We start from the raw sequence: 12,261 nt of genomic DNA on the forward strand, positions 1-12,261 counted from the left end.
CACACCATCATGGTTATCTGGGTCATGAAGATCTTTTTTGTATAGTACTTCTGTGTATTCCTGCCACCTCTTCTTAATAGCTTCTGCTTCTGTTAGGTCCATACCATTTCTGCCCTTTATTGTGCCTATCTTTGCATGAAATGTTCCCTTGGTATCTCTGATTTTCTAGAAGAGAGCTCTAGTCTTGTCTCCTTGCTATTCTTTGGAACTCTGCATTCAAATGGGTACATGTAGCTTTATAAATATCTATATAAAATTTTGTAATTTTGCAAATCATCTGCTTGATTTACTCCTAACTTCTGTTGTCTTGCTATTTTAATGTGTATTTTTAAAAGAAAGTACATTTTAAACTCTTTATCATTAGTGTCAAATGCTTTTTAGACAGTGAAGATACAGTAGTATTATGAAATATTTTAATTAAAAACAAACATGAATTATATTAAACTGTATAATATTATACAATCTATGCCAAAGTTTAAATTAAATAATAAAACCTGCTATGATTTTGGACTAGCAGGTACACCAGAAAGTTCATGTTTCAGGCTAAGTTCGGACACAGCACAGGGAGCACTTTATTCCACCATTGCTAAATCTTTCAGGCTGTGGCTCTTTTGTCTCTTGGCCTTATAGCCTGGCCGCAGGAACTCAATCTTTCTCTTCTTTGCTTCGCTTTTATTTTTGTGTTTCTTCAGCTTTTTCTTGGCGGCAATATCAGGATTAGTTACAAACTTGAAAAAAGAAGAGAAATTTTGTATTACTTTTAAAGTAAATGTTAAACCAATAAAAATCAAATGCAGAAATGGACCATTTTTGAACATCACAAAATTTGGAGCCCCAGCTATAAAGTCCCACCTCTCAAACACAGCCAATTCCTCTTTCCTCCCTTGGTAAGTATGATACACACACGCACACATGCCTGGTTAAAAATAGTTAAGCCCAATGAACAGGTCAATTTCAAGCAGCAAGCCTACCTCCAAAGCCTTTCTCTTTTTCCGGAGTGCCCTTTTCTCAGTAGCCTGTTTCTGTACAGAGGCAAAGGCTAATGAGAAGCTCTCGAGCCCAACCAGCTTTTTCAGTAATTCTATGATTTCCTGGGATAGATTCTTCAGTGAAGGATCTAATGACACACAGAGTAACAATCAGGAATGCATAGGAAAGAACATATTTGGATATGTACAAAATTAACATGCAAAATTTAAATTCCCAAGGCATGATCGCTTTTATTACTTTAACATTAAACACTGATCTAAAAACTAGTCTCTTCGTTTCTGAGTTCCTGAGATAGGAGAATAAGCAGAAGTGTTGGACACAGCATTCCATGGCACCTCCTCATCAAGGATGTGGCCAGAGATCAGAGACCGTGAAGCACTTTCCTACAGGGATCCTGGCTCAGAAGACATTAAAGTAATTTGAGAACTGGACAAATGTTTTGTGTTACCTTTATTACCCTGCTCAGGTCTGTGCAGATGGGGGCAAAGAAAGGTAAGCATGTATCTCTAGGTCCTCTCTAATTCATGGGTCACAGAGGCTTGGCTCTGGCTGTAACCTCTTTTTTTTTGGGGGGGGTGGACGGGGCAGATCAAAGACTTTTAACCACCAGTGCCTGGCAAATATTCAGTGCTCAATAAATGTTGGTTGAGAGCCAAAGCCAACCTGACCTACTCTAAGGAAACTCAAGGTTGTAGGAATAGATAGCTCCTGTTTTGACATTTACGTCATTTACTAATATTTTAAAACTCTTTTTAACATTTTTTTTTTTTTTAACATTATTCCCTTGCTTTCCAATCCCTAATTTCCACTAGTCCTGTTACCAAAAGAGATAACTTAAGGATCACTGAGGGAAAGGTACCAAATAAACCAGGCAAGAAAATATACTGGGAAAAATGAGAACATCTGAAGTAAAAACTATTTGATAGTTTTGCCTTATAATTCTTAACAGACTTATAGTGACATTTGTTCTTTATTGTTCACAGTACTGTGAGGTTTAGAACCACTCCAAATTAGTTTTCTTTTAATATTTAATCTACACTTAGGAGTTAAAAAACATCATCCTTTAGGAAAGAAACCTTCACTCTTAGACACAAGAAAGCATACAGAAGATAGTAAAAAATAACACAAATATGCCTTATTTGTTTGCTGTTGCCTTGATACCTAGCTAGTTTTCTTTCTTAAACTCTGGCAGAAAGGGAGGACAGAAAAGAAGAAGGAAGCATTCAGGAGAGAAGATAGGTATTTTAACATGTAGAAGAGGATGCAGAATTACCCTGCTCTGAATAGGTGCTGTTCAGTTCCCGGAACAAAGGCGCTATGATCACTGGGAGGTACGGCTTCACCTTGTCTATTCCAAGGTCCATTGCTATGGCTCCAAGAAATTTAAAGATGCATGTTCTCTGAAAGTACAGATCATTTTTCGTTTGTACTTGTAGCTACAGAGTTAACTTAGAAAACAAGGTCTATTTAGGGGCAGATATTATGCTACAGTTGTGGGTTCAAAAGGTTCTAGGGACTTGGGAGGATAGCTAGTATCATTAAAAAAAAAAAAAAGACTGCTTTTCAGCCATTCTGCATATGCACACCTTTAAGGGATTTCTAGGTGAATACGCAGCTTCCACTTTTGCGATCCGGGACAATTTCTGGATCAGCCAGAGCAGTGTGGCTGGCCTGCTGTGCTCTTCTTTCTCATCTGCACACGCCTTGTGTTCTTCCACACCCTCTCCGGCCATGCCATCACCTAAAACTTCCTGTTCTTCCGTGTCTTCTTTTATGTCCCCAGAATCAGGTTCCAGTAAATATAAGACTTTGGCTACAAACAACAAATTCTTAACAACCTTAAAAAAAAGGGGTGTGGGGAGGTGGGGAGAGGGGAAAGGTAAGAATTAGATTCTGATTTTGCAATAAATATGGCTTGGTAAAGCAGAAGCTAAAACAGGTATCCTATAATTAGACAAAAAACTGGTATTCCAATATTCATGAGCAGTCCCTTTTTGTAAAAATTCAGTTTACCCAACAGTATGTCCAAATCTATTTCCATGTAACTTTTATCCATTTGGCCTGCTTCTGTTCTTTAAGGTCTCACTGAGTAATTTCATTCTTGACCATCCATTTATATTTTTCAAGAGAGCTTTCATCCTCATTGCATTAAATTCCTTCAGCTAGTCCTCATAGAAATAACAATTTTCATTTTTTGAGCACTGACTAGTTGCTTTGTATACATTCCAATTCACCTTTAAAATATCCCTATCAGGTACTACTGGGCTTCCTGGGTGGCATTAGAATCTGCCTGCCAATGCGGAGATGCAAGAGACATGGGTTTTATCCCTGTGTCAGGAAGATCCCCTGGAGCAGGAGATACAACCCACTCTAGTATTCTTGCCTGGAGAATCTATGGGCAGAAGAACTTAGCAGGCTACAGTCCATGGGGTTGTGAAAAGTCAGACACAACTGAGCACATCAAGTACTATTATCAGCAGAGAAAACCAAGGCAGGCTCAGAATTGTTGAATCTCACCCAAAGACAAAGTGGTAAACCAGAAGTCAAGGTCTTTAGAATTCAAGCCCAAGTTCTTATATACTGAGCCTCTTCTTTCCCACATATCCCATTAAATTAAACGGCCCAGGGGTGGTTTTTTCAGTCTTCTAATAATGGACCCATTTATTAAATTCTAATCTTGGGACATCTATGAAATCTCTGCTGTGGGTATTTCACACCTATTGTGTGAAGGAGGAAATCAAGTTGGTTTTGCACACACCTTCATCATCCTGGCTACTCCAAGGCTACTGTGTGCCTAAGGTTCCCCCAAATGTGGTACTCAGAGTACTACACGCTGTCCAAGGCCAGCCTGTCCATCAAGAGTTAATGCCAAGAGTATCACTTCCTTCTAGAAGCTGGGCCTTTGTGAGGACAGTACCAGATTTGGAGGCCTTTCCCCCCTTAACAGCCACTTCACATTGTTAACTCCAAGATTAAGGTGAACTAAAATCCATAGTTTCATTCATCCTGGGTCAGTATAGTCAATCTCTTCCTACCTGTCCTGAGTATGTATGGTTTATCAGCCTCTACTAAAATATATTGTGTGAGACCCCACCCACTGTCCACCCTGGCATGACTGCTTTGGCCTCACTGTGCCATCCATTCCCCCTGCATTGGGAGCATAGTCTTAACCACTGACCACCAGCAAAGCCCCCAAATGTACCATTTTTATTGGTAATTTTAAACAGAGCCAGGAATAATCCCAGTATGCACTCCAGAGTCGATTAGATATGTGTGCCTAATTGATCATGTATATAAATGTTTGTTTATATTTCATTTAATTCCCCAAGACTTAACTAGGAAAAACAAAAACCAAATGTGAGCTTGTTCCTATACTGTTGGTAGCATAGGTCCCTTATATTTAACTGGAAGGATTATTAATACCTGCTCTCCTAGAGACTGGTCCAAGAATTTGGAGTGCAACTGATGGCAAGAGGCTAGGGAGATACTTTTCATCTGTGAAAAGAAAATGGATATTAGCAGACACAACACAGGGTATTCCTGATTGTTTTCAAAAACTTCAAGTAACTATAATAATGCAACTAAGGTAGTAGATTTTTCTCTGAATGAGCACCTGCATAGATCTGGAGAAGGAAGGTTCATGAGCAGAAATTAAATGTTCTCTTCTATCTGTCATAAGCGTTTTAACTAAAGGACACGGGGAGATATAAATCATAATCTTTAGATTACCGGTAGACAACTTTACAACCTTCAAATACTTTCCCTCCCTCTTTTCTTTTCTTCCACCCTCCACTCTATCTCCCCAGAGAAAAATCCGCTACCTTAGTTACACTATTATAGTTACCTGAAATGTACCAAGGGAACATTTCATGCAAAGATGGGCACAATAAAGGACAGAAACGGTATGGACCTAACAGAAGCAGAAGATATTAAGAAGAAGTGGCAATACACAAGCGAACTGTACAAAAAATACCTTCACGACCCACATAATCATGATGGTGTGATCACTCACCTAAAGCCAGACATCCTGGAATGCAAAGTCAAGTGGGCTTTAGAAAGCATCACTATGAACAAAGCTAGTGGAGGTGATGGAACTCCAGTTGAGCTATTTCAAATCCTAAAAGATGATGCTGTTAAAGTGCTGCACTCAACGTGCCAGCAAATTTGGAAAACTCAGCAGTAGCCACGGGACTAGAAAAGGTCAGTTTTCATTCCAATCCCAAAGAAAGGCAATGCCAAAGAATGCTCAAACTACTGCACAATTGTACTCATCTCACATGCTAGCAAAGTAATGCTCAAAATTCTCCAAGCCAGACTTCAACAATACGTGAACCATGAACTTCCAGATGTTCAAGCTGGTCTTAGAAAAGGCAGAGGAAGCAGAGATCAAATAACCAACATCTGTTGATCATAGAAAAAGCAACAGAATTCCAGAACATCTATTTCTGCTTTATTGACTATGCCAAAGCCTTTGACTGTGTGGATCACAACACTGTGGAAAATTCAAGAGATGGGAATACCAGACCACCTGACCTCTTGAGAAATCTGTACGCAGGTCAAGAAGCAACAGTTAGAACTAGACATGGAACAACAGACTGGTTCCAAATACGTCAAGGCTGTATATTGTCACCCTGCTTATTTAATTGATATAGAGAGTACATCATGCGAAATGCTGGGCTGGATGAAGCACAAGCTGCAATCAACATTGCTGGGAGAAATCTCAGTAACTTCAGATATTCAGATGACACCACCTTTATGGCAGAAAGCGAAGAACTAAAGAGCCTCTTGATGAAAGTGAAAGAGGAGAGTGAAAAGCTGGCTTAAAACTCAACATTCAGAAAACTAAGATCATGGCATCCAGTCCTATCACTTCATGGCAAATAGATGGGCAAACAGTGGAAACAGTGACAGACTTTATTTTTTGGGGCTCCAATATCACTGCAGATGGTGACTGCAGCCATGAAATTAAAAGACACTTGCTCCTTGGAAGAAAAACTATGACCAACCTAGACAGCATATTAAAAAGCAGAGACATTACTTTGCCAAAAAAGGTCCATCTAGTCAAAGCTATGGTTTTTCCAGTAGTCACGTATGGATGTGAGACTTGGACTATAAAGAAAGCCGAGTGCCGAAGAATTGATGCTTTTGAACTGTGGTGTTGGAGAAGACTCTTGAGAGTCCCTTGGACTGTAAGGAGATCCAACCAGTCCATCCTAAAGAAAATCGGTTGGTCCTGAATATTCATTGGAAGGACTCATGTTGAAGCTGAAACTCCAGTACTTTGTCCACCTGATGCGAAGAACTGACTCATTTGAAAAGACCCTGACGCTGGGAAAGATTGAAGGTGGGAGGAGAAGGGGATGACAGAGGATGAGATGGTTGGATGGCATCACCGACTCAATGGACATGAGTTTGAATAAACTCTGGGAGTTGGTGATAGACAGGGAGGCCTGGTGTGCTGCAGTCCATGGGGTCACAAAGAGTTGGACACGACCGAGCGACTGAACTGAACTGATCCTCCACTCATTCAATATTTATGGCATTCCCACTGTAAGCCAGGTGTGCTAGGCCCTAAGATATGGGAGACAGATATAACATGGTCCCTGCCTAACATTTTCATGAACATGATGATCTCACTGAGGCATCAACAAGGTTATGAAGGAGGCACGACAGACAGTATCTTCCTTTCTAGCACTGATAAAGAACTTAAATATGTAATGGAGGATACATGTGCTAAACAAGCAAATAAAAAATCTGATCAGGGTCTAAAATTTTTCTTCGAAAAACCTTGGCCTTGAGGGTGACCCCTCTCTAGTTACTAATGCTCGTGTGGATCCACATGTACATCAAATTGTTGACTGGAAGAGTTCCTCCCAAGGGCCAACCCCAAGATAGTAACATGAACCAGAATGAATACCTCACGAAGATGAGGGAAGGAAAAGGTGTTAGAAAAATCTTACCTTTTGCTCAAGGTCACTTGTTAGGAAGCGGATTGCGACAGATTCCGAGACTTTCTTTTTAGTTTTTTTGACATGCCATTTTCTAATAAGTTCCTCAGGTTGGCAAGAGGCAAAGAGCAATCCAAAAATCTGGGCTGCTGTGAGCCACACCCAGCTGTGCGGATATCTCAAGTGGGAGTGCACGTGACCTGAGGGAGCCAAAACACATTCTCAGACGCCTTGAGACGTCTGACTCTATGGTGGTGAGCACGACTAATTAGGCATTTCTTGAGTATCTATTATGTGCTTGAATTTAGGAACCAAAGATGAACAAAATAGTCCCTGCTTCTCGGAAGTGAGGTAGAGACTGAAATAACTAGAGAACCAACTCCTACCATGAGAAATGACATGAGAAAAGAGATCTGAGTAAGCCTAAAAGCAGGCCAGTTTCATAAGAACTTGGCTTCAGATTCAAGGAGGTAAGGTAGCATTAACAACTGCAATTTCAAATTAAAATTAATGTAAATATATATATGAGTACACTCGTTTCTCCTAACTGTTGAAATCAGTGGCACCAGGTAGCTGACTGGAAAGGTATCATTTAATAAGGCATTCTGTGTGCCAGCCATAGGCTAAGTGTATTACACATATTAGCTCATTTAGACCTCACAACAGTTCTGTGAGGTTGGAATTGTCATTCCCAGTTTATAGTTCCAAAGGGGGCTAAGTAATGTGCCAAGCTGTAACAGGCAGAACCAAGCCTGGACCCAAGCTCAATCTGGCCCCAAAGCTCATATCCTTAAGTATGACCTCTTAAAGGATCTTCATTATGCGCCCTCAAAGCTCATACTCTTATGCTATTCTCAGAGCAACTCTCCATATACCACACTTGGGAAGTGCAATAGAAAAGCCTTGTGTTGGGGAACAGGCCTAAAATTTTGAACAATCCGTGTCATATCTTAGTTTTAGTCTATGCTATATTTCACAAAGATGGTTTTACTTTTTTTTTTATATGAACCTTTGTAATATCTCAATGGAGCCATACCAGAGTAGGCTATACAGTAACTTAGTAACTGGATGATTTTTCTCATAAAATCATGAGTTCTCTTGAAACAAATGGTTATTTAAAGCATTCATTGCAGTGTCTATTTCCTAGTATTTAGTTTTGATTAATCAAAGCGAAAATGTTAAATTAATAATTCTAGGATCTTATTTTTTATTTAAAGAGTGTTACCTAACTTAAATATTTCCATAGCAATGAAATGATTTAGTAAATTATGGCACATTTACACACAATGGATTATTTATAGCCAATTAGAAGGATATCTACTAAATATGTTATATATAATATGCTTGCTGCTGCTAAGTCGCTTCAGTCGTGTCCGACTCTGTGCGACCCCATAGACGGCAGCCCACCAGGCTCCTCTGTCCCTGGGATTCTCCAGGCAAGAACACTGGCACTGGAGTGGGTTGCCATTTCCTTCTCCAATGCGTGAAAGTGAAAAGTGAAAGTGAAGTCGCTCAGTCTTGTCCGACTCCTAGCGACCCCATGGACTGCAGCCTACCAGGCTCCTCCGTCCATGGGATCTTCCAGGCAAGAGTACTGGAGTGGGGTGCCATTGCCTTCTCTGAATAATAATATGCTTACTTATATATAAACAGGATATAAAAGTTTATATGGAATCAGGCAACCTCAAAAAAACCCTATGGCTATTTGACAAAAGTAAGACTGGATGGACATGTGTAACAAATAAGTAGCAAGGAGGACTTCGGGAAACTTCTTCCTTTCTTTTACTCTTCCATAATTAACATAATTGGGCTTCCTTGGTGGCCCAGTGGTAAGGAATCTACTTGTGATGCAGGAGACACAGGTTTGATCCCTGGGTCAGGAAGATCCCCTGGAGAAGGAAATGGCAACCCACTCCAGTGTTCTTGCCTGGGAAATCTCATAGATAGAGTAGCAGCTTGGAGGGCTACAGTCCATGGGGTCACAAGAGTCAGACAATACTTAGCAACTAAACAATAATTAACATAATTTTTTTATTTATAAATGATATATATTATTTATGAGATTATATAATTTGCTTTTCCTCCCAGAAAAACATACTTTCACTGTAATCAATCTGAAAGACCTATTAAATCTTTTTCTTATGAACCTTCCCCCTGATACTATATATTCCATTTATTTTTAAAGAAAAAGGAAATACTCACTCCAGATTTTACTCAGAGTTTCAGAGGGCTTGGTAAACTGAATGATATTACATTCCTTGATGAGTTTACTTATCAGTATAAGAAAACTGAACAGAAGGCGATCTGCAGCTTTTTCTTCAGTCTCTTCCATGATCTAAAAGTAGGAAGAATGTTAAATTAATTAAGACAATAATTTCAAAGTATTCTATGGACATTTTTACTCCAGGATGTACATCTGTAGCAGGGTTTCTCAACCACAATATTGCTGACATTTTGGTCAGGTAATTCTTTGCTTTGGGGGACTGTGCTGTGCATTAGAGGATGTTTAGCAACACTCCTGGCATCCACCCATTAGACAACAGTAACACTCTTCTATCCTCCAGTTGTGACAACCAAAACTGTCTCCAAACATTGCTAAATGTCCCCTAGGGGCTTATGAAATTTTGATCATATACTATGGAAGATAACTTACTTTAATCTTCATTTCAAAAAAGAAGAACTGCACTGAGTTCTTACTTTTATTAATAAAAAATTTTTTGACACAAATATGTAACCTGTTAGCTACACTATCTCAAGTAAAACTACAAAAATAAGCCAATACTTTTACTCCCTAACATATAACTTACATCTGTAAAGTTTTCAGGATCAATCTCCTTTTCAATCACAGGAAGAACAATTCCAAGTCTTCTCTCAAAATTGACTCCTTCACTCTCCGCAAAAAAGCCACAGATCAGGGCAGCTAGTTGTCGATTTAAGTGCTACAGAAAATAAAACCATCACAAGACAATAAACTTGGGAGGCTGTTTCCAAAACTGAAATGAAGGTGGTTATGACTGCCCTCAGTAGTTCTTTATGATACCAAAAGTCAACAGAATGTGGATTTTTGGTAGCTAATATGAAAAATACAAAGAAATCTTCATCTCCCTAGAACAAAATTTTTAAAAAGTGGTATTCATGATTATCCACTGAATAACTTTTCTCATTTTTTCATTAAAAAAAAAAAAAAAAAGCATTCCAGGCCCCCTGCCCAAAATCCCATTCTGATTTTAAAGCCAGTGTTACGTTACGATGTGTTGTTTGTATTCTACAAAGATGGGCCAGTGATGATGGGGCTAGATTTAGCAAGTTGATACAATTATTGGCAAAATACATTCTATAAATTGTATAAGCAGATATTCATCAATGGGGATGAATTGGAAACAAAGATATCAATGGAGATTGGTTAAGTAAATTATAATACATTCATGTAGTGGAGTAACTGGGCAACACTGACCTTGTTGTGGGAATACAGGTGATTTTTATGTTATTCTCTGTTTGTTGTTACTCTCTGTAACTTCTTATATTTTCTAAAAGTTTCCTATAAGCATATATTATTACCATAATCAAATAAAAACAATAAAGCTACTTGGGAAAAACTAATTCAACAAAGTATAATATGTATTCTTAAAGTATAAACACCAAAAGCTCAGTATTTTCTTTGCAGTATGACTATTAGCAACCCTGACCTTCTTTGCCCCAAACCAGGTGGTAACCATATCGAAGAGCCAATCTTTTTTCTCAAGGCTGATTTTACTGAGTAAGGATTTGATTGCCATGGATGCCATCTTCTTACACATGGCAGAGTCATCGTTCACCATCATTAGACAAAGAGGAATAAAGAACATTCCACAGTTCTCATGGAGCAGTCCCTAAAAGAAAACAGATACTTCTGAGCACACCGAGACCAGAATTCTCACATATGTCCTACCAAAGGAGGACCAGGGGCTCCCAGGAGCCACAGCTAACAGACAGTCTGTCTCTGTGATTCACAGTACCTGAGGGAACGTGTCAAAGAGATAAGCAATCATTTCCAAGGCGGACTCTCTCCCGGTCTCATGTTCATAACTAGGGTAAGAACATCAGAAGGACTTGTTAGTAACTTTAAAATTGACCAGTAATTATTTTTAAGAATTTAAAATATTGCCTCAAGGTACCAGTCTATTTCTTAAAAAGTGGGAAAAAACTCCATTTTCCTAACTTTAATACAGGTACTTATCAGGCTACTTTGCAGTTTAAAATATAACTGTTAGATTTTTACTGTTCTCCTAAGCAGACTTTAGGGACAACTGATGATCAGACTGAACTGAAAAGCAGCTTACAGAACTGCTCTATGAAGCCAGGTACAGTGGTTGGCAGTCAAGCCAATGGTTCATAGGATAGCACCCCGGGAAAATGTGCCTTTATGTTTTGACTTTGCTCTTTTCCAGACAGCCCACACATCGAAAGGAGAACGAACCTACCCGCCCCCACCCCTGCCTTGTATGGTTTATGACTTCAACTTACGTCAGTTGAGCAAGCATGAATTCCAAGTTTGGTCGCAATTTGTCACCCAGAGGATAGTCAAGAATGTATTTCAGAAAAACCTAGAAACAGAAATCACACAAGAGATTACTGGAGCCTGTCTCTCTAGGATTCCTTTTTCCTGACCTGCTTTCTGGGACACACTGCTAGGCTACAAATAGTAGGGTGATCAGTTAGGTGAAGTCCACCTCCTGAGTCAATAACTGTGCCTCTCCCCTCTCCTCCCACTTCACTTCCTCAGGTCCTGCCTGGTGAAGAGTCAAGTCCTGGCCCACCATGAGCCTGGATGTTTAGAGCTCCAAATCTCAGCTCACACCCTGGCAGCTCATCACTCTGAAAAGAGGCTTTGGTGAACTGAGTATGGACTGTGGTTCAACCCCATATTTCTCCTGAAATAAAAATAGCAATAATAGTGATAGTAATAATAACCACTGCATTTACTGACTATCTTCTGTGTGTCAAGCACGGGATGAAGTGTTGCTCAGTTGGTTTTCATACTCCCTTACGAAGTAGACATGATCCCTTTTACAGATGAAGAGAACAGGCACAGAAGCTAAGTAACTTGCTCAGGTGATAGTAGCAGAATTCCATGCCTAGTGTATCTACATCCAAAGGCTCTCCTTTCAGAGCCTTCAAACTGCTGTATTATTCAGCTTCCTTTATTAATAAGCTGTGAGAACTAAGCACATCATTAACCTTTCCAAAGCCTGTTTTTCCATCAACCATAAAACGGTGGTACTATTTCCTTTGAAGGGAAGTTACAAATAGAAGCCGTGTATGTAAAGTGCTGGGCGTGCAGCTA

General features: G+C 39.5%; 1 protein-coding gene across 1 annotated transcript in view; it reads right to left on the reverse strand.

Moving 5' to 3' along the window:
• Positions 1-399: 399 nt before the first annotated feature.
• The window catches only part of UTP20 (UTP20, small subunit processome component), an 87,524-nt gene continuing 75,662 nt past the window's right edge, over positions 400-12,261 (reverse strand). The window contains exons 52-62 of the mRNA XM_027542011.1: positions 11,442-11,521; positions 10,934-11,003; positions 10,625-10,807; positions 9,746-9,877; positions 9,141-9,273; positions 6,951-7,138; positions 4,414-4,485; positions 2,577-2,828; positions 2,264-2,390; positions 972-1,117; positions 400-728 (exon numbers count right to left, since the gene is read on the reverse strand). Coding sequence (XP_027397812.1) covers positions 573-728; positions 972-1,117; positions 2,264-2,390; positions 2,577-2,828; positions 4,414-4,485; positions 6,951-7,138; positions 9,141-9,273; positions 9,746-9,877; positions 10,625-10,807; positions 10,934-11,003; positions 11,442-11,521 — 1,539 coding nt within the window. The 3' untranslated portion in view covers positions 400-572. The remainder of the gene's footprint in view (positions 729-971; positions 1,118-2,263; positions 2,391-2,576; positions 2,829-4,413; positions 4,486-6,950; positions 7,139-9,140; positions 9,274-9,745; positions 9,878-10,624; positions 10,808-10,933; positions 11,004-11,441; positions 11,522-12,261) is intronic.

Source organism: Bos indicus x Bos taurus, chromosome 5, assembly GCF_003369695.1.
Source record: "Bos indicus x Bos taurus breed Angus x Brahman F1 hybrid chromosome 5, Bos_hybrid_MaternalHap_v2.0, whole genome shotgun sequence".
Taxonomy (NCBI): domain Eukaryota; kingdom Metazoa; phylum Chordata; class Mammalia; order Artiodactyla; family Bovidae; genus Bos; species Bos indicus x Bos taurus.